The sequence below is a fragment of the Aquila chrysaetos genome, chromosome 14 (assembly GCF_900496995.4).
Source record: "Aquila chrysaetos chrysaetos chromosome 14, bAquChr1.4, whole genome shotgun sequence".
NCBI lineage: Eukaryota > Metazoa > Chordata > Aves > Accipitriformes > Accipitridae > Aquila > Aquila chrysaetos.
In genome coordinates, this window is record NC_044017.1 from 20,029,506 (window position 1) to 20,049,720 (window position 20,215).

At 39.1% G+C, this 20,215-nt stretch overlaps 1 protein-coding gene across 1 annotated transcript in view; it reads left to right on the plus strand.

Annotated features, from left to right (window-relative positions):
* Positions 1-10,763: 10,763 nt before the first annotated feature.
* The window catches only part of KLHL1 (kelch like family member 1), a 239,237-nt gene continuing 229,785 nt past the window's right edge, over positions 10,764-20,215 (plus strand). The window contains 3 exon segments of the mRNA XM_030036596.1: positions 10,764-11,643; positions 11,899-12,695; positions 12,697-13,121. Coding sequence (XP_029892456.1) covers positions 12,600-12,695; positions 12,697-13,121 — 521 coding nt within the window. The 5' untranslated portion in view covers positions 10,764-11,643; positions 11,899-12,599.

The following is a 20,215-nucleotide window of genomic DNA, read 5'->3' on the forward strand; positions in this document are numbered from 1 at the left end:
AAACAAGAGGAATGTAAATTTAAAAATTTCATTTTCCAGACAAGTCTTGACTAGAGTTAAGAATTGCAGCTCTAAGAAAACAATACCATTATTCACTTGAAAATTATTGTGTTGATCTGAAACAATTGCAAAACAAACAAACAAAACCCAAACGAAACATGATTGGTTCTATTAAAGTCAGCAGTACTGGTTGAGTAATGACATTTATCTGTCCATTTTCAGGCTTCTAAGATCAAGTAACATGGATTAGAACTGCATGTTATTTCTTCTCCCTAATTGCCGTCTGTGTACAGCTGAACAAAAGCATTAGCTTTCAATTACATGAAATTAAAAAAAAAGAACTAAAACACAAAAACATGAAGTTGACACTTTTGATACGATCAATTTACTTTGACATCTGCATTGTAGATGTTTAAATAACAGCTCCTCACCTTCGTCTACTATTACAGTTGACAGTGATAACTTCCAGAGATTGGTTCCTACCACCCCAGACAGATGTTCGAGACAGCTACGATGAACCACCCTTTGGCGATGCCATCTTCTTCCCACTGATTGTGAAGAAAACTCATAGTGACCGGTTCAGGCACGATTGGAAAATACCGTAACCCGGGTTGCACAGCTGACCAATAGTACAGAAGTAGTACCTTTGAGAAAAGTCTGAGGGCTCAGTTACACTCATGAATGAAAGAGGACAAGGGAAAGATTATTACTCCCGATCGTCTGTAATGCTTAACTGGTAATTTACTACTGGCTCTTTTCTGCACATCTGTCATTAGTTATCTTCAAGACCAATCTTTCATTAAAATGGCTAAGTTTAAGCAGTCTTTTTCCATTTAACCACTGGGCTAGTGTCACAAAAGAGACTTTGTTACACTGCTTTGGTTTAGCAGCAATTTAGGATTCATTAATATTTTTGAGATCACAGGATTCGGTTGTGTAATTTTAACAGTACTTCATCACCAGCCAATTTAACAGAGTGATTCGATAGAATTTGTTACAAGCAAATTTGTGACTTAAAGATTCGATGAGGGCAAGGATCACCCGAAACTTCCCGCGGTGTTGCACGCGGAGGGAGGTCCCATGGAATCGCACACACGCTCGGACAGAGGAAACAGTTCTGACCCCGCAGGCAGGCAAAACAGTTCCAAACCAAATCACGCAGGGACAGACAACTAGCTCCGAACCCACCTGCAAATGCAGACGCACAGATACAACAGTTCTGAACCAAGTTTTACCACCACCACCCCAGCCCCGAGATTAACCTGTGATCAAGATTTCCCTTTCGTGAGTTTCACGAATGACTCACTTTTACGTGCCGGCCTCCACCAGCGGGCGGTGAGTGAACCTCGCCACACCGGGCCCTTCAGCCCCCCTGAGCCCACCCTGAGGGGGTAACCCTGGCTCACCCGGGCCGGGGCGGCCCCGCAGAGCTCCCGAGGGCTCCCCGGGGATGGCGGCTCTCGGCGAGGGCCTCCGCACCACCGGCTTCGGCCATTACTTCCCATTCCGGCCGCAACGCGTGCCCAGTCATTCCGGTAGACAATCCGGGGAGCAGATGGCCCAGGTGTGGCCAGGGGGGGCCCGGCGCCCAAAAGTCACTGCGCTTGTAGTCACGGTAATGGCACAACGGGGGAGGTTTCCCCAAAGCTTGCAGGGCTTATCCCGAGATCTCTGGGTGGCCCCGGCGGGCTGCACCACCACAGCTAGTATTCATTCCCTTGCCTTCAGTAAATTAACGGTAGCCAGGATAGCCAAGGCACAGGAAAAATCCAACTAGGAAGGGAAAACATACTCTCAGTTTATTGGAAGCAAAAGGATAGGCAAGAAAGAGCTGAGTCGTTACTTAAGGGGCAGCAAACACTACTGATGCTGGGAAGGATGAAGTGTTTACGTTTCTCCTGCTTCAGTTTTCATTAAGGTGGTTATGCGGGAATGGACATCACACCAAGACCGAATAAGGAAAAAATGTTATTTAGATGAAATTTCATCAGGTTGATGAAATTTTCTCCAGAGTACTTAGAAAAATGGCTCAGGAAATCTCATGTTACCATTATCTTTGAGAACACAAAGAGAATAAATGATCTTCCAGAAGATTAGAAAAGGGCAAACAGAATTATTTTTTTTAAAAGGAGGAAAAAAGCTACAGTAATCTAGCTCCAGTTGATGAAAAATATGTTAGTACAAAGATATGGAAAATCAAAAGATGTTTATTGTCAGCCAATATATCATGCCATAACAAACAAATTTCATTCAACAGGGTACTTCATCTCATTAGTATGTTAGAAATAATAGGTATTTCAGATACTGCCTGGTACTATTTTCTTAAACTACCCAGAAAATTACAGTGAAGAAAAATCTGCTGCAAGGTGAGTGTAGAAATGGTTAGAAAATTGTACTCAGCTGTTATTCATTGCTCACAGTAGAACAAGAAAAAAATATTGAGCATGTTTACATATCTATTTGTCTTTACTTCAGTACTGTTCAATACATTTGTCATTTTATAATAGAAAACAGAGTACAACTTTCAGTTTGCAGATCACTTCAGACTGGACTAGGCTTTGGAGACCACATTGAAATGCAAATAATCTTGAGAAACTGAAGCTGTTTATCTTCCAAAAAACCCCTAAACAGAATGTTTGATGACAGTAATGCACTTTTAGCTTAAAAGAATATGAAAGGTTGTTGTTACCTTCACTTAAAAACTACAGCCTGATTGCCGAACAGCACATGTGAATATTTGGGGCAAATAAGAAAATCGCCCAAAAGGTTGCCAGAATGATTCTATCGATTAGGATTTTCTTCATTCCCCTCCTTTAGATCATCAGAAATAATAAGTTTTCTTTTTTTTGTAGGTTTTTTCCTAATAAAGCTCAAGCATATCTAAAGGTACTACTTCGTACTGCTCATATAACTCCTACTGGACAGGTAACACATGTTCTGACCATTACAGCAGCCTAATTACTGACCTTCTTTGTTAATTATGCCTCCTTATTTGTTATATGCTGTACCAATCCAACTGCCAAACTCAAGATATACCGAAATAAAGAAAATTATTTCAGTCCTTATTTCATATACTTGCAGCTACAAACAACATATCACATCTCAATTTTGCATATAAATTAAATTTATATGCAACTTTATGTAACTGCTAAAAAGTACTGGAATAAATTGGAAAAAAATGTAGACTTTCTATCATAAGCATTTTTTTAAAAAACAGAAAAAATATCTGCCCAGCTATAGTTCACTCAGCTTTGAGGAGAAACGTTTGGATTAAAATTTTTTTTCGTTCATCTCTATTTTTTAGGTTCTATCTCTAATTCTACAGCGTAATTTATGTCTAGACTTTTCTTGACAAAGTGACTATGTCAAAACATGAAGTTAGAACATACTTACCATGTCAGAAGTTATGGTCCCATGACACTGAAATCTATGACATCCTACCAGTATAAAAAAACTGTGGCTGAGGGATTAAAAATATAGCGTAGTTGATTAGGTAAAATCAGAGAAAACACCACAGGAAAACAATTTTGCATGCAAGAACAACTATAAGTATGTGAAATGTCAACTATATAATATTATAAATAATTTTTAAAAAAGTGTCCATAATCATAGAATTGAATCTTTCTGCTTTTGTACTATTTAGTTAAAAAGAGGAAATTTCAAGCAATCTGTGATCTTAAATTGTAATGTTAACACTTATTACTGTAGGTATTTTGCCATTTGGATGGAAAACTATCCTCTCAAATTGTTCAAGCAATTACAATACTCTCATCTGAATCACAAAACATCTTTGAAGGGAAAAAAAAAAAAAAAGAGTATACCTTTTGGGACACTCAGTTCAACTGAAAGTGTGAATAAGCAGATTAAAAAACCACATTCTCAAATACCTGATTTTTTAATTTGGTTTGTCACGGAATGTAAATAATGCAAGACCATTTGTACACATAATCATAAACAAAGACCCACCCTTCCTTTTCAAAGGGAAGGACAACAGAAGCACACAAGAGCTTATTTTATTGCCTTATGCTAAGTGCTGGAGAGTTCTTTTAAAGAAATAACACATTTCTGCAAGAAATACTGTAACTACTTGCTGAAGTTTTGAGTGAGTTAATTGATTGTGATAAAAGACACAAACCAATAATATGCATGGTAAATAAAGATTTCAGTGTCATTAACAGTTACTTTAAAATTAAAATGGCATTCAGAGATCCCCACCAGCATTACTATATGTGTATTTTCTTGTTAGGTTTCCCAGAAAGGAAGATTCCTCTATTTAACCATGAAGTCAGAAGCTGCCCAAACATCCACCATTTCCTGAGAGCAACAGAAGCAATGTCTATGTCTCTGCAATGTAAAATTTTCAACTAATCTTACTAATGTGATGATAAGGCACTCAGTACAAGCAACAAGTATCTCAATTGCAACTAGAAAGTTTAATTTTCATGGGAAAAAGAAGTAACTTCCTAAACTGGAAGTATATAATTTTTTTCAGAGTCTAGGAATCTGTCTACTGAGACCAGAAAATATGGGAAGTATAAGGCAGTAGAAGTTTGATGCTAAATAACAACTCAAGCGACAGAATACACCTCTGTGAGGACAGGGGTCTTACATACCATGAGACACACCTGAAAATAGGGAAATACTACTCCTGTAAGTGCATGTATTCATAAGAAATTAAAGCAGTACAGACAGGAAGCTATACCCAAAGGGCAATGGGACTCTGAGCTGGAGAAAAAGTGAGGAGACATCATGATCATCATATGTTACTCATTTTAATACTCAGCCTCAGTAACAGGTATTTAAAAAGCAACAAGATTTACTGCTTAAGGAATCCTGTGTGAATGAGGTGTAGAGAAATTTCTAGTTTATTGCATTTTATTTTGATTCAGCTTAATAACAGAACTTTTGCTTATATCTTTCAATGGCAAAGAAAAAATACAAGATCATTTTTAACATCAATAGAACATAATTGCTGTTCTGTACTTCAAAATATTTTACTGCAATCATAGGCTGGAGGAGGAAAATATTCATTTAGAAATTCATACAACAATAATACTGTTAAATGGTAGTATTTTGTTCTTCACTTTATTTCTGAAATAGCAAAACTTTAATATAAAATTATAAGATTATTACACTTGTTACTACAAATGTTAACCCGAGAAATTACATGCTATTCATCTACGTATTCCTCAAAATAAAGCTGTTCTATATAATGTTGTACAGTTGATATTTTTTACTTTCTACTTATCTCTTTTTCTACTCATTTAGAAGGTAAATAATATTATCAGACAAGATTCTTTAAAAAAAATACAATATCCTGTTACTTAGATAAAGCATTTTGATTTTTAAAACTGATTTCTATAGGGATAGTAAGTTTTCCTATAAAATAAAGCAATAAATCAAATTATAAGTCAGATTTATAAAAAGAGAAACATTCCTTTTAAAACAACCCATCCACAGAGGGACATTACAAAATACCTTATATCAGTTGGGGGTGAATACCAGCCAACTTCTTTCCCTCATACTCAATGACTTGCCTGCATTCACTTTACTACATCCCAATGTCTTCTGACATTGATTAAGATTGCTGCTTATTCAGATGCTGGCGAAAGACACATCAACTTGGAAAGCAAGTCACTCAAAAGGTAACTCCTCCAGTGACGTGACATTACCAATCTGCTGTTATCCCAACTGATCTTTGTTCTTAACAGAAATCTAGAAGTCTTTTGTCTTCTGTCAAATACTAAATGATTTTCAAGGGTGAAACCCCCTGAAATAATTTTTTTTTAACTTCAGAAGAACCTATGAGCTGAAATATAAGCATCATAAGGTCACGTCTAGAAGAGTAAACAAAATCTCCCAGTGCTTGCTCTCTGCTCTGTTCAGGCTCTGGGACTCAGACCAAATGGCATGGCACAATTTACCTCCATACGGCTAAAGGCTCTTACCCTCTAAAACACTGGCTATATCCAAAGTACCTATTGAGTATGTTTCCTGACTAATGCTAACTCCTGAACAAGTTTGTGAGGTGCTAGTTTGTACATCACAAAACCATTTTAATGATTGTGAGGATGCCTTATCAGTATTGACCATCTTATGTCTGTTACATTGGCTCTGTTTAATTTAAATAAGTCTAATTTACTAGTATATGTGTAGTGGTGAAATCCTAGATATTTCTTTTTTATATAGCCTGTTTTGCAAACTATGGGTGTCTCCCTTGTTGTGATAATATTTGACAGAAGGTTTTACTTCAGATTGAAAAATAAACATTAAGTAAAAGATCAGCAGGAAACCGCATATTTTTTGAACATGAAAGCTAACCAGTTCGAAGAAGGTTCTGAGTCACAGAAAAAATGACAGCAACTATTATTGAATCTTGCTAAGAAAAAGCATCCTATTTTCTTTGCATCACCAGAATTTCCAGAGAAGAGAGATTGATAAGATAACATTCACAGGTCTGCTGAAAGTGTTAGATTTAAATCAACCCAAAACAGTATAGTGATTTTAATAAGAGATTCTATCACCTAAAATAGATAGTAACAGCTTCGACGTGAATAGGCAAGTAGGATGGATGAGCAGCTTCCAAACAGTAAGGTCTAAGTATATTATGCAGAGTATGGCATAGGAGCACAGAGGCGTGTGGTACGCCAAACCTGTACTAGATGGAGTTCAGCTGTTTACCTTGACTGTAACTTGGGAAAGAAGGCATGACACTTCTTTCAAATAAGGGTAATCTATAACTAGCTTGGGAACTGCAGGTAAAAACTATGTATTTCTCAAGAGAACTGACAACTGTTGCAAACAGAGAAACTGTGGGAACTGATTTTAGAATTGAAGAACCTTAATATTCTTTAATTTGCCTACTTTTCTAAATTTAATAATTATTTCTCTGGTTTCATAATTTTATGATCCCTAGCCTTAGTTTACTTGTGAATCTTCATCCACGACAAATCATGTAGCATTTACTTTTCTTACATGAAATTCTCTGACCATTTAAAAACTGCTTTAGAGTGTGTTTATACAACTGCTTATGACCATAATGAAATGGTTTAAGAAGTGACTGTCCCTCAAGCTAATATAAGATAACTGACTGTGCTCTTCTAGGCTCCTGCAATGCAGAATAAAATGCATCTGTTCAAATCACCACTGGGGGCAATTCATGTATCATTATTTTATCCAGCATTACAAAGGAGGCAGTAAACAACAACTATGGAGAAGCAATTTTTGTTACCCCCTGAAATAAACATAGCTGGTCGTGTCACCACACTTACAGAAATCTATCCTGCGCTGTGCTAGGTCACTGTTAATTTTGAGAAATAACATCATTCAACCTTTTAACTTTCAAATGCAAACTCATTCTCAAAAGTTAAATCTCACTTGAAAACTCACTACAAAAAAACATACACAAAAGCTGACAAATGAATCCATTCTGGCTTACTGTTTGCCTGGTTTTGTTACTCCTTTCTTGCCATTAGAAAACAATCATAGTTTATAAGTGTAGACATGTTTATAGTATTTTAAATATGTCTACATATACTATTATGGGAGGAAAATCAGCTCAACAACTTGAAACTCCCAGACTCACGGGAATGCCACAGCATTATATGTATACGTTATAAACAACAAAACACTTTAGTTTCCCACTAGTAGCACCTTTTTCCAGTGTTTCACAGTTTACTTATCTAAACCGACTCAGAATATATCTACATTTCATAAAGCTTGTTTAAAGGCCTTGTACACAACAAAAGTTTAAAGAATAAGTCATTACTTATATACAATAAGTCAATACATTATTTATTTATCACTTAGACACTGCCACTTTCTTCAGTAAGTTTTGATGTCTCAGTGGACCTCCAGCTCCATCAGTTTCTTTTTCTACTCTCTGTAGCTTGAGTATTCTATAGATGTGTTTCACAGCATCTTTTTAACACCCTCAGATTCTTGCTTCTGAATGTATAATTAACCACCCACAAAATCAGCATCTTTATAGCTGAAGTACATGTTCATTCATGTGAGAATTCCCACATTCAAGTGAGAATTGTTTTAAAACCATTCATTCATTCTAGTATAGTCTTTATCCAAAGCACAGTGATGTCTCTTGGGTTTTTTTTTCTGCTTCTTTTCATCAAAATTTAGTGTCTTCTGGATTAAAAATACATGACAGGTTAAAATTCAGTAACAAAATTACCCCTTATCCTTTTAATCTGCTGAGAGGTACATCCCTTCTCTTATTAATAACTATTGTTCCACAATAACACATATGATCATCACCTTCAGACTCACTTGCTGTATATCTTTTGACTTTATGTAAATGTAATGTGAAGACTCACATAGACTTGGCCTATTCATAACCCTAAGGGTACTGTTAGCAAATTACTTTGCGTGATGGTTCCTCTGTTGCTTGTTTTAGCAATCGATAACTACAATTTAACTTTATTCCTGATCCACCAGTTCTCTCTGGAGTACAGGGTGCAACATGTAAACAGCTTAATGTAAAACATCTGAAACCTAAAAATAAACAATACTGCAAAGCTTTGCAATGGAAAGAAGGAAAAAAGAGGGTTAATAAAATCTGGCCAGTTTGGATACCTACTTCAAGGTTCTTCTCTTTGGAAGTGCTTTATACTACTTGGAGGATTTATTAAAAGGATATATATCCCTAGGCCATTTTTCCTACAAAACATGAGCATGAGACTTCCTTAGGGACATGACTATGTGAATTTAATTCATTTGAAGAACATTAGAAAGACGAAAACACAAAGAGAAAGTGTCAGGAATCTGACTCATAACAGGGACATGGAGATTAACCACTTTCATCTGTTTGCCTAACTAATAGATAAAGAAAAAAGAGCCATGAGCACTTTCAAGCAAGGTCTGTGAAGTTATTAAAAGATTTGAGTGGTTATGAATAATCTGGGGAAACTACAACAAGTGAGGAAGTTCAGAAACATGCTATTTAATAAACAAAAATACAGTATGATACACTATGTTCCAGTGTGCGACCAACAGACAGGGGACAGATTACCCGTGTTTATTATTCTTGGCTACACTTCATGGAATGTGTAAGGTACGGATGGAAGGCTGTTAGGCATCAAAATGTTTCCCTTCAACAACTTAGAAACACGTGTATTCTCACAATTCTGTTCATACATTTATGTCAACCCCATATGAGTAGACTAAGACAAATTTGACCAGTAAACTAATTATTTTGTTGTAATTCCTATGAGCAAGGTCCCTAGAACTCCAGTAGAGAAACATTTTTTCTTCTCCCAGATGGAGAAGTCTAGACAACCTATAGAATTAAGTTAATCTTTTTATGTACCAGAAGTTTCAACTGAAACTCAGAAGACATTTTGTGTTCATCTTGTCATGCGATAATCTAGAATATGTTCTTTGGCTCACTGGCATATGTCAAAAGTGTTTGCAGGGAAACATGAAGATAAGAAACTATGAAAACCTAAGTAAACCAAACTGTTTCATCCTTTTACTTCATGCTCGGGAAACCAATTTATTCATTAACTATATGTAGTGACAATGGCTACTTCTTCAGTGTAGCTTTTTTGGGGGTAGCTCTTGTTTACTGTACATTGACAAAATAATTGTAAACGTGATATGAACTGAGAAAATCAGGAGAGTTTTCATGTTATGACAGAGGAGTGTTCATACATCTTCATACATGAAAAATCATGTATACATACCAAATGAATGCATCTCTTACTTGCAAAAAATGTTTATGTACTAAAATATGAAAGAATCAGGTAATGTTAAAAATCATATCAAAGCCTATACATGATATATTGAAGAGTTGAGATTTTAATTATTAAGAAAAAATACCCAAGACTACTGACATAACTGAAATAAAAAAGTATGAATAACAAATAACCTAAAATATTTTTACTTTTTTTCCTTATAATTGCTTGCTAGTTGGCACTGGAAAGATGTTAAAAAACCTGAATCACTTTCTTGGGCGATACTGTAATATATTCATTGAGTGACCTCCAAAGTATATTTAGAAAAACAATTTTGTTGGAATGTATTGTCATTTATATTTATCTATGTACCAGAAGTAAAGCTAGAAAATCTAACCTATCAACTGTTCACATCAAATGATCAACTAAATTATTAATGCAGATTTTAAAATGTCTTAAGATTTATAATATGGCAAGGAAATTAGGTAATTCTCCTCAAATCAGAATATTTCTGAATTTTCCTAATCAGCTAAGAGGTATTAAATACAGAACAGATAGCATACTGTCTACGTATGTATTCATTGATTAAACCTATTTTATATGTACATAGCCACATCTTTTAGAGCTTGTAACTAGACATTGAGTAACCAGGTTTCACTATGGATGGTTTCACATATATTGTCATAAGAGATGCACTTCTAAAGTCTCTGAAATGATGGAAGTTTCATCTGTCCTATTCTAGATGAAGATTTTTAGGCTTTTCTTCCTGCTGCTCTCCCAAGCAGCACATATTCACTCAGATCAGTTCCTGGATAAAAATGAACTGTCTCTTCTGTTTGCTTTAGAATGTTTTTTGTCTTTTTTTATCACTGAATACTGAGAGCAAAATTGAGGCACCAGAGATTTTGCAGTCCAGCTGTTGTGGCATAAATCAATATTTAAAATGCACAGTGGCAATTTTTCTTCCTTTGAAAGTAGGACTTTGTGTCCTGAATTTCTTGTTCTGTTAAATCCAGAACTTTATCAACATTAAACACAAACCCTAATATTGGTTTGTACCCAGAAACACTACTTCAGTGGTAAACTAAATAAAACAGTAATATACTTCAGTGATAAAGTAAATAAAACAGTAATAAAATTGTTAATTAATGTTTGACTTTTGTGTTTCTCTGGAGGGATTTTCAAGCTATGGTGTTTTATGAATGAGGAGTTAAAACATCCCAGCTTGAGGGAAAGAATTCCTTCATTTCTTGAATTCACAAAGAGTTAGTATAACAAACTTTTGATAGCTCACGAGTGCATGGGTAAAGCTGGCCAATGCAAAGAGTACCTGCAGGAAAATACAATCTTTTTCATCATTTCCCTAGGCATAAATCTTCTTCTAAAATACTACTTTCTAAGGTACAGGTGGATTGCAGGCATTCTGTATATCATCTTATTACTGGCAACTTTTCATGCGTGGGGATTTATGAGCTGGCAGGTGATGATATGCAGTTTTGCCCCCGTATCCCTTTCCCACATTTCATCATGAAGCCCTTAATTTTGTAATTATGTCCCAGATGCAGAGTGTACTTTGTGACACCCCTCCCAAGCGGGCAGATGTTCCTAAGCAGATCTCTCTGTCGTGAAGGAACCTCCCTTGGGTTTAGCACTGTCAGGCTGCATTAAGAGGAGATATAAAAGGTAAGAAGCAGATGTGTAGTGCTATTTCTGTTTGACACGCTGTCCCTCTATCCAATGTTTTCTACTGGTACAGCAACACTCGGCCAACAGGCTAATGAATGGAGCCTGCAGAACAAATCGTTAACCTGTAACCTCACCCAGTCTGCATGCAGTCTATTAAGTCTGTACTCCTATGATTCACGCTCTTGTGTTCACTGCTGCCGCTGCATTTGTTGTTTGGCTTTATTTTGCTCCCAGTATTACATAGTGGCCTCAGGACCAAAACACCAAGGTGAGGAGACCTGCAGTGGCGGGAGGGGAGGAGGAGGCTGTGAGGGACAGTTCGTGACCTGCCGACTTACTTGCACGAGGAGGACCGAAGCATCTCTTTTTGTCTCTTCGCACTGACGGCCCCAGAGCACGTCTGCGTCACATGCAGGGGAGGGGTGGCTTGGTGAGAGGCGCTGAGATAGATAGAAAATTGAACACTGAGGACCTTGACAGCCTCTCGGGCGTGATTTTTTTTTTTTTTTTCTCCTACGTACAGTGTATATAAAGGAGCCCCGCTTCCTCTCCGTGCCAGCTCTCGGGCTTTGCCATCCCAGATAACTGCAGGCATGGGACTCCCCTGAGGAATGGGATGGGAAGGCGGGAGGTGGAGAGAGGCTTCCAGGTGACTTTTCCCTCTCTGGCTGCACTCGGTCACGGAGCTCTAAGAGACTGAGGAAGAGCCAGCTGCCTCCCACGGTGGCTGCCGCCGCCGCCGCCGGTCTTCTCCGGGCTGTAGCTCCGCTCGGTTCCCCGTTAATCAGATTAGCGCGTCTTCGCAGCCTCCCTCACCCGCGCTTCCCTCGCAAGTGCCTGTCTCCCCTGAGAGGTGTCTCTCATTTCTGCCTCTCTCTCCTCCCCTTTCCACTGATCGCCGTGCAATTCTCGTCAGCTCTGGCCATCTCCCCCCTCTCTCCTTCTCCCTTCCCTGCTCGGTGTCTCTACCTCCTCTCGGCTCTGTGCCTCTCCCCATCCACCCTCCCTCCCGCTCTCCCTGCGCTGCCGTGTGCGCACATCTCTCTCCTCCCGGCGGCTACCACCCCTCGCCCTACAGGCGCAGCGCTGCCCGGAGGAACCACCGCCGCCGCCGCCGCTGCCGGGAGCGGGGCCGCCCCGCGCCGCCGCCGCCGCCGCCCGGCCCTGCCTGGCCGCCGTGAGTCCCGCCTCAGCCCGCGGCCGTCCCCCGCCCGCCGCGGCACCATGTCCGGCTCCGGCAGGAAAGACTTCGACGTGAAGCACATCCTGCGCCTCCGCTGGAAACTGTTCAGCCACCCCTCGCCGGCGGGCGGCCCGGCGGGGGGGCGGCTGCCTGCCGCCCGACAGCAGCTTCGAGCACTGGGGGCCCAGCCAGAGCCGCCTGCTGAAGAGCCAGGAGAGAGGCAACAGCGCCTTCTGGAAGAAATCCGCCTCCCCCGCCTCCTCCTCGGCGGCCACCACGGCCGGCCCGCCCAACGGGACGCTGCTGCCCGCCGGCGGCCGCCCGGCCGGGGGGCACGGGCCGGGGCACGGCCACGGGCCGGGGCCACCGCCGCCGCCCCGCACCGTCTTCTACGTGGAGTCCCTGGAGGAGGAGGAGGAGGAGGAGGAGGCGGAGGCGGCGCCCGGCGGGATGGAGGTGGCCCGGGAGCCCGAGAAGCCCCTGGCGCCGCCGGAGCGGGAGGAGGCGCCGGGGGGCTGCGCGGATGGAGGCAGCCGGGCAACAGGTGACGGAGGCGGGCACAGGTAGGGAAGCGCGGCGGCTCCGGCGCAACCTGCGCGGCGTCGGCGGGCCGGGGGGCCGCGGGGCCGGGGGGGGGTGCGCAGGTGGGCAAGTGTGCGGGCGCTGAGGCGGGAGGGTGGTGGGGCCTGAGGGCGGGAAGGCTCCTCCGCTTGGAACGGCGGGGTGTGGGGGCGGAGGGGGCGGCCTCGCTGCGCGGGAAGGGCGGCGTGGGGGCTGCCCGGGGCTCCCGGCAGAGACCGGCCAGCCCCGGGGTCGCGGTGCCGCGGGCAGGGGATGCTGCCCCCGGCCCCTGCCCCGGCCCCGGCCCCGGCCGCTGCCCCCGCCCGCGGGGCTGGCCCCGGCACAGGCGCCTCTCAGAGCCGGCGCTCCGCGCTGGGGATCGTCGGCACCCAACTTTCTCAGAAGTTCATTAAAATGCGAGCGGGAGGTGATGTTGTTCCGAGTGTGGGGATGGCGAGTGAAAGCTCAAAAGTGAAAACGTCCGCTTTCCTGGAAATCGGGGACAAATCGTGTCATAGCCTACCTCGGGGAAAAATAACAATTTGCTTTTTTGAGTCATCAACCGAGTGACACCTGAGAAGATGTAAGAACAACCAAGACACGTCCAGGTGCTTGCTTCGTATGAAACTTCTGTTAATGTTGAATTGTTTTTCTTTCTCAGTCCCCGCCCTCCTCCCCCCGGCCCAGCCCAAGCTCAAATTAAAATCGTTAAAAGAAGAAAGCGTAGCTAACATAGAGCTTTCAGAAATACTGTGATACAGATAATCCTGAGGATAAAACGCTTCATTGGTTTCACTCTGTTTGCACCCACCTCCCCATGGTTAAAATAATTTCATTTTCATTTTCCTTGTCATTTATTACTTTCTCTATGGAAAGAAATGTATGGTTGTGTTTCTAAACAGAAAAGAAAAGAATGATTTCTGTTCTTCATATTGAAAGTAAAGCATACGGTGTTAAATATTTTATTAGATAAAGAGACAGCACTGTGCGTTTGTTTGGATTAATATGGCTAGAGATAAACCTACATATGTGTATAACTTTGAGTATGTTAAGCTTGTTCATAGACACCTAAAGCATATATTCTCTACTTGAAACTCTTCATTGTTTTCTCAGTTAGCATAGCTCATTTCATAGGAGCTACCTCATTTAAACAAATGTGGAATAACTGATGAATGACTTAGGGTACGTGTTTGAAGAAAAATTGATGCCAAAGTTTTCAGGAACATTGCAAGTTATTCTGAACAACCAGAAGATGCTTATTGTAGGATTCAATACAAAATGTTCTTGAGATACGGTGTAAAGACAGGTAAAATAAAATTACCTCTTCAAGGTTTCTGAACTGAATAGAAGAGGTTAAAAACTGGTACAAATATAATCTCATTCTATAGATTTTATATTTCATGTGTCACTGATCTGAGAATCTTCAGAGATCTGCATACTGACAGAAGCTTACTGAATTTTAATGGCACCACTTGATTTGTCCATAAGAGTTGACTTGCTAGAATGAACTTCCTCATCACATACGTACTCTGTGATAATATAGATCTAGTTTATTCTTACTGCTCTTGGGTTTTTATAATCCATTTATTCCATGTTCTTCATTCATTGCTACTGAAACAGCACATATAGTCATCAGTAGCTCCTGGTCTTGTTGAAGGAATATGCTAAAATTTGTTCAGATTTTAAATAACTAAAGCAGGGAGATACCATTTTATTATTAATGGAAATGCCACCTTTTGAGATATGAAAATGTTTAAGGTAGTTTTAGAGTCTGAGACTTTCCTTTCTCTTTTTCCATCTAAGAACCTTTCATTTACCTATATGAATTTTGAATGCTATGGCAAGAGGTGGTCAAGTGCTGCAAAAATGGCAGTGCTGTGCTTGAAAGCTCTGTGATCCAACGATCTTCTAATGCCCTGACAAGTTATTTCTCACTCCTTCTGTAGAAATTAGTCTGTTTATAAATGGTGCCGACTTCTTTACTTCATTATGACTATAGCATATATAAACTACCGTTCAGTCCTGAATAATAGATATAACCAAATACATAAACAGAAAAATATGTGGAACTTCCACCAAGCCTTTAGGCATACACCTGGATGTTTGGTACACTGAGTGTAAAATTGTTAACTCCTGGCTCTCCTTAGTATTTTGTCCTGTACGTATTTAGGAACTACTTTAATACTTTAGGACTGTTTGGAAAACAATATTTTTGCTCTGCGAAAACAATGAGAATTCAACATCTGGTTATGTTCCATTATAGACCATATCCACAATATTTCAAATGTTGTCAACAGGGGGTCTCTGGGCAGTATTAGCTAGGAACCCAGTGGCAGGACATAACGCGAGGAACAGGTTGACAAGGTGGCTTTGGTTTTATGCTTGGGATTAATAAATTTCTTGTTATTTCTACTATTAAAATGTACGTACAAGTGAAAATTACACTTTTTTTCCTTTGGCTTCTACTTGGGATGCTTGTATCCCCAAAATAGGGTTGGGTTTTTTTTTTTTCCAGTTGCTCCTCTCTGCTTGATACATGAATTTGGTACTGGAATCCTTTTTCAGCCCGTCTCACGTGCAGAATTCCTGGTTTTGGGTATTTGTGGATTTGTAGTTACTCTGTTTTCACATCTAAGTTAAACGCTTAGCTGAGTGATCTTGAATTCTTAATTTTACTTTGAATATTCTGTTAGATATTATGGAATTTACTTAATGAGAGCATGGTTAGGTAATAAGAAGTACATTCTACTTCATTGATTTGTTTTTGTATGCTTCTAAAGAACATCCTGTCATATTAATTGTACAGGTACTTACATGCATAAGTGAGGTTATGTGGATAGTCCCATTGGCATTAAGAAGACTGAAGGGTTAGACTTCATGCATGATATAAAGTACTGACATAATTGTTCTACATTCCATATTGTATTTGTAAAATCAAGAAAACATTTTACAGTTAACAATTAGTGTTAAAACACTATTTGATTGCTTGAAATTGCTTGAAAACTTGCATATAAAATTGTTTTAGAGCTTGCATGACAAATTTGGCAATAACTGCAGTAGATACTTAAACGTAGGTTCTATTTTGATCTTAATTTTGTAAGAAAAAGCTGTTAGAAAAAAATCTATATAATGAATTTACAATTAGGATTTATAAATCAACCACAAAATGCTTGGAAAAATACCAGCGCTAACTTTTTCTATATAGCCATCAGCTCCTATGAGTTTACAATGGATTTTTTGCATGATCGTGATAGCTTTTTTCATGTGACATACTAATCAACCCTCAACATGAATGGTATTCACTTAATAAGCAAAGAGTCAGTATTTTCTTTCCTCCTTCCTCAGTCAATGGTACCATGCTTTGCTTGCTTTACACTGTCCAAATCCTATGAAGATGTAATTACTCATGAGCCCTCAGCACTGTTCACCACTACATTCAGTACGTGGCTCACGAACTATTCATGGGTTTATCTTTACAACAGCCCTATTTTACAATGGAGGGGTAAAACAGAGAGAGATATAAAAGCGAAAAAGTGTTGAATTGCTGGTTTCAGAGCACATAGCATTTTTCTCCTACTACTTTCTTTGTTCTCAGTTGCACCCATAAATGATGAGCCCTTCTGAAAACCAGTCCCAGACTCCTCTGGCTGTGTTCAAGAGGAGTGAGGAACACAGGATTCAATTAACATTTTGTTTAAGAGCCAGCTCCAAGAAGGATATGCTAGATATGCCTAACCCACATAAAGCAAGCACTGACAGTGCAGAAGTCTTTCATAAAACATACAAGTATTTGAAAATACAGCTTCTGAAAGAAGATGGCAAGTCCTCCCACCATTAGATACTCTATGATAGCGTACTGTAAAGCAAGAAGTGAAAGGATTGAGTGCTGTGCTCTCCTCACATAGCAGAATTTCACACTCATATCTTGCTTCACTAGAAAAAGTCATGAGAAAAGAGCATTTTTTACTGTTTCCTTTGAATTTGTCACTGGGAAGTAAAAAATTAAGTATGAAGGGGAATCCAAAAGGTTAAAAAGTGAGAGCTTAATTTTGTAATTCAAACATTAACTGAGCAATTTAGTTTATAAGTCTGTATGCTCAAAAATTATTTATTTAAATTAAATCATTATTTGATCAGCGTAGAATCATGAACATAAAAATATGTTTTTTAAAACTATAGAATCAAAACTGTTGGATAAGCATTTCTTTTGTATTTTTGTGTTCTGATCCCACAAATCTTGCCTTTTGATGCTTTTGCCCGTTAGTCTCTCCCACTTTCAAGTCTTCCTCCTTTTCTCTTAGCAACCTACCACCTTGTGGTTAGCTTGCTGCTATGGAAAGTTAGGAGTTTGAAACCTGTCAGGATGAGCAAGAATTTCAATGCAGCTTTCTAATTTAAAGAGAAAATATTTTGATCATTTTTGAAAATGTAGATAAAATTGTCATCAAAATTTACAGCTTAAGTACTTGATGTACTGTTGTATAAGTATCTAGTCTCAAGAGAGGATTCTGGGCTCTGGTTTCTAAGTAAATGGAGTTTCCCATTTACAGTTTTGACCTCAGTACCTGAGCTTACAAAAAGAGGGGAATCGAGACACCTTCCTGTGTCTTAGTCTATCCTGTGAGCTCTCACACCTTTAAGTATTTTCTCAACTGAATGTGGCTGTGGCCTTTCTGAGGTGCTGTCCTCTTGGTATTATCTAGATATCAAAGTATGAACTATGGGTACTACTGTAATAGCCAGATCCTAAAATTAGATACTATAGACATCAAATTTATAGCTGCTTATGGTTTCCATTGACTTGGCTATCTCATACAGAATGCTCTGTTAGGAATGTAATTTGATGCTAGGGGTGGAATATAGATCACACAACTCTGCATTTCTAGGTTATGGAATCAGAAGAGAATAATTCATTTGTCTTTACCACGAGCTGGCTTTTCAAGTTGATTATGAAACTTTTAAAAATTGTTATATAGCTTTTATGCTTTTATACTCGTACTTCTGACTTTCACAACAAAAGAGGCAGGGTTCATACACAACACAGACCACAAACCTTTCTCCTCCAAAGTTCTGATTCATTCTCAGAGGATGTATGTTCTGTGCATGGGATGCAAAAGAATCTGGGGATAAAAATAATGCATGATCATATAGCTAAAGACTGTATGTATACATAGATGGAATGAAATTAAAGTTACAAGGAAAATCTGGTTCTAGAATTTCCTGACTGTGAAGTCTTTGGCTTTGCTACTTCTAGAACAGCATTTCTAATGTGAGCTGTTTAGCAGTTCTGGTTGTTAACAAAGGAAGTGGAAGAACACTCAAATCACTTCATGTGCTGTCATTTCTTTTGTCCACCACTTTTCTTCTTGGTGCTCCCAAACTTAGTTCCTTTTGTTCCTTCCTCTTTAAACTCTCTTTGTCTTAATTATGTGTTCTCCTTCTGATCTTATTCTAGCTTTTTTTCTCCATTCCACGGTCTCAAACTATTCCTGCCTTATTCAAATCCTGGGTTCTTTACCCAGACAGTGTTACTTGATTTTACTGGCTTCTCTTATGATCTGCTTCCTTGGGTTTACACACCAGGTTACTTACTCTAATGCAGAACAGTCCATTCTTTCCTGTATCTTGTCCTAGATGCTTTCACAAATCAAGTCCCAGTTGTCCCCTAGCTCCTTAACAGCTTGTCAGATCTCTCATTCTTCTGTTTCTCTGCCACTATTTCCTAATGTTTGAATTTCAATATCCTTTACAACTTCATCCAGCTCCTTTGTCAGTTTTAATGGAATCCTAATATAATTCCCATTCCTATGTTTTCTCCCCAGCTCCCAGTTTTACTGTGTTTCTCTGACCAGTCTGCTCAACTGCTGCCACGTTGATGGTACCATTTGCTATGTTTAATGGGTCAGTAAGACACCTAAGTTTGAGTAATTCATTCTGTCAGTGATGGGGATTTATCTTATCTCTTTCTTAGATGCACATTTTAGAATAAGGTGAATTGTCTTCCAGACATGCCTATTTCTCTTCACTGAGTATCACAGTAGTCTAAAGTGGCTAGTTCAGATTTAAATGTTCAATTTAATGTTCAATTAAATTTGAGAAAATGGACATCATTTGAAGCCTACATTGCAAATTCACACTGTTCTAAAAGGATAAAATTAATTAAATCTTGGTAGATTTTCATAGTGTTAGTAAAGAGCATATCTCTCTTCCCAATAAAGGTAAGGGTGCTGCTCTGAAATATGGGCCCACTAAACCCACTAGAAAGCAAGACTTGACAGTTATTTTTGTTGTTGTTATCCATGTACTTTCAACATTGGCTAAACAACATTTTTTTCCTCCCGACTTATTTTCAGAAATGCTTGCACTGTTTTGCCAGAGTATTTCCAAAAGATTCAACATGAAGAAGAGATTTGGCAATGAAAATATCAGCTGCACAGAGAGTGGCTAAATCAGTAAAATACCTCTGAAACTACAGTTGTCTTAAGGGTAACATCAAACAGCATTAGAAGAGGAAAATGCTGTTCAGCCTTTCCATAGTAAAAGTGAAACCACATACAGAGAAGAACAGCTATCTCTGGAAAATATGACTGATGCTGAATCTTTATAGGTAAGCCTCCAGAAATACTGTTGGCTTGAATATCTTTTTTTTTTTTTCCCCTGAAAAAAACAGTTTTGTGATAATAGTAGTATGGACATATATAGGTCTATATGTGCACACAGACATCTAAATCTGTATCATCTGCTTTTCTCTCTTTATATAAACATCATAATACATACATATATAAAAAGTGCATATATGTATACATATTTTATAAATTTATGCATACACACACACTTTTAATCTTTAGATTCCTACACAGTTATTAATAAATAAATCATAGTTGATTCTTCTATGCTATTTTTGTAAGTGGTGAAGTTCACTTAAATGGTATACATGGAAAAAAATTAGAGGATATTGTTGGAATCTGCTAAATTCATAAGGATGGTGCTGCTACCTATAGGTTAACATATTCTTAACACGTGATCATTGCTTTCTAACAGCCATTTCTTATCCTTGTGACACATTTTTTTTATACCCTGTTGCAAGCGGCTTAAG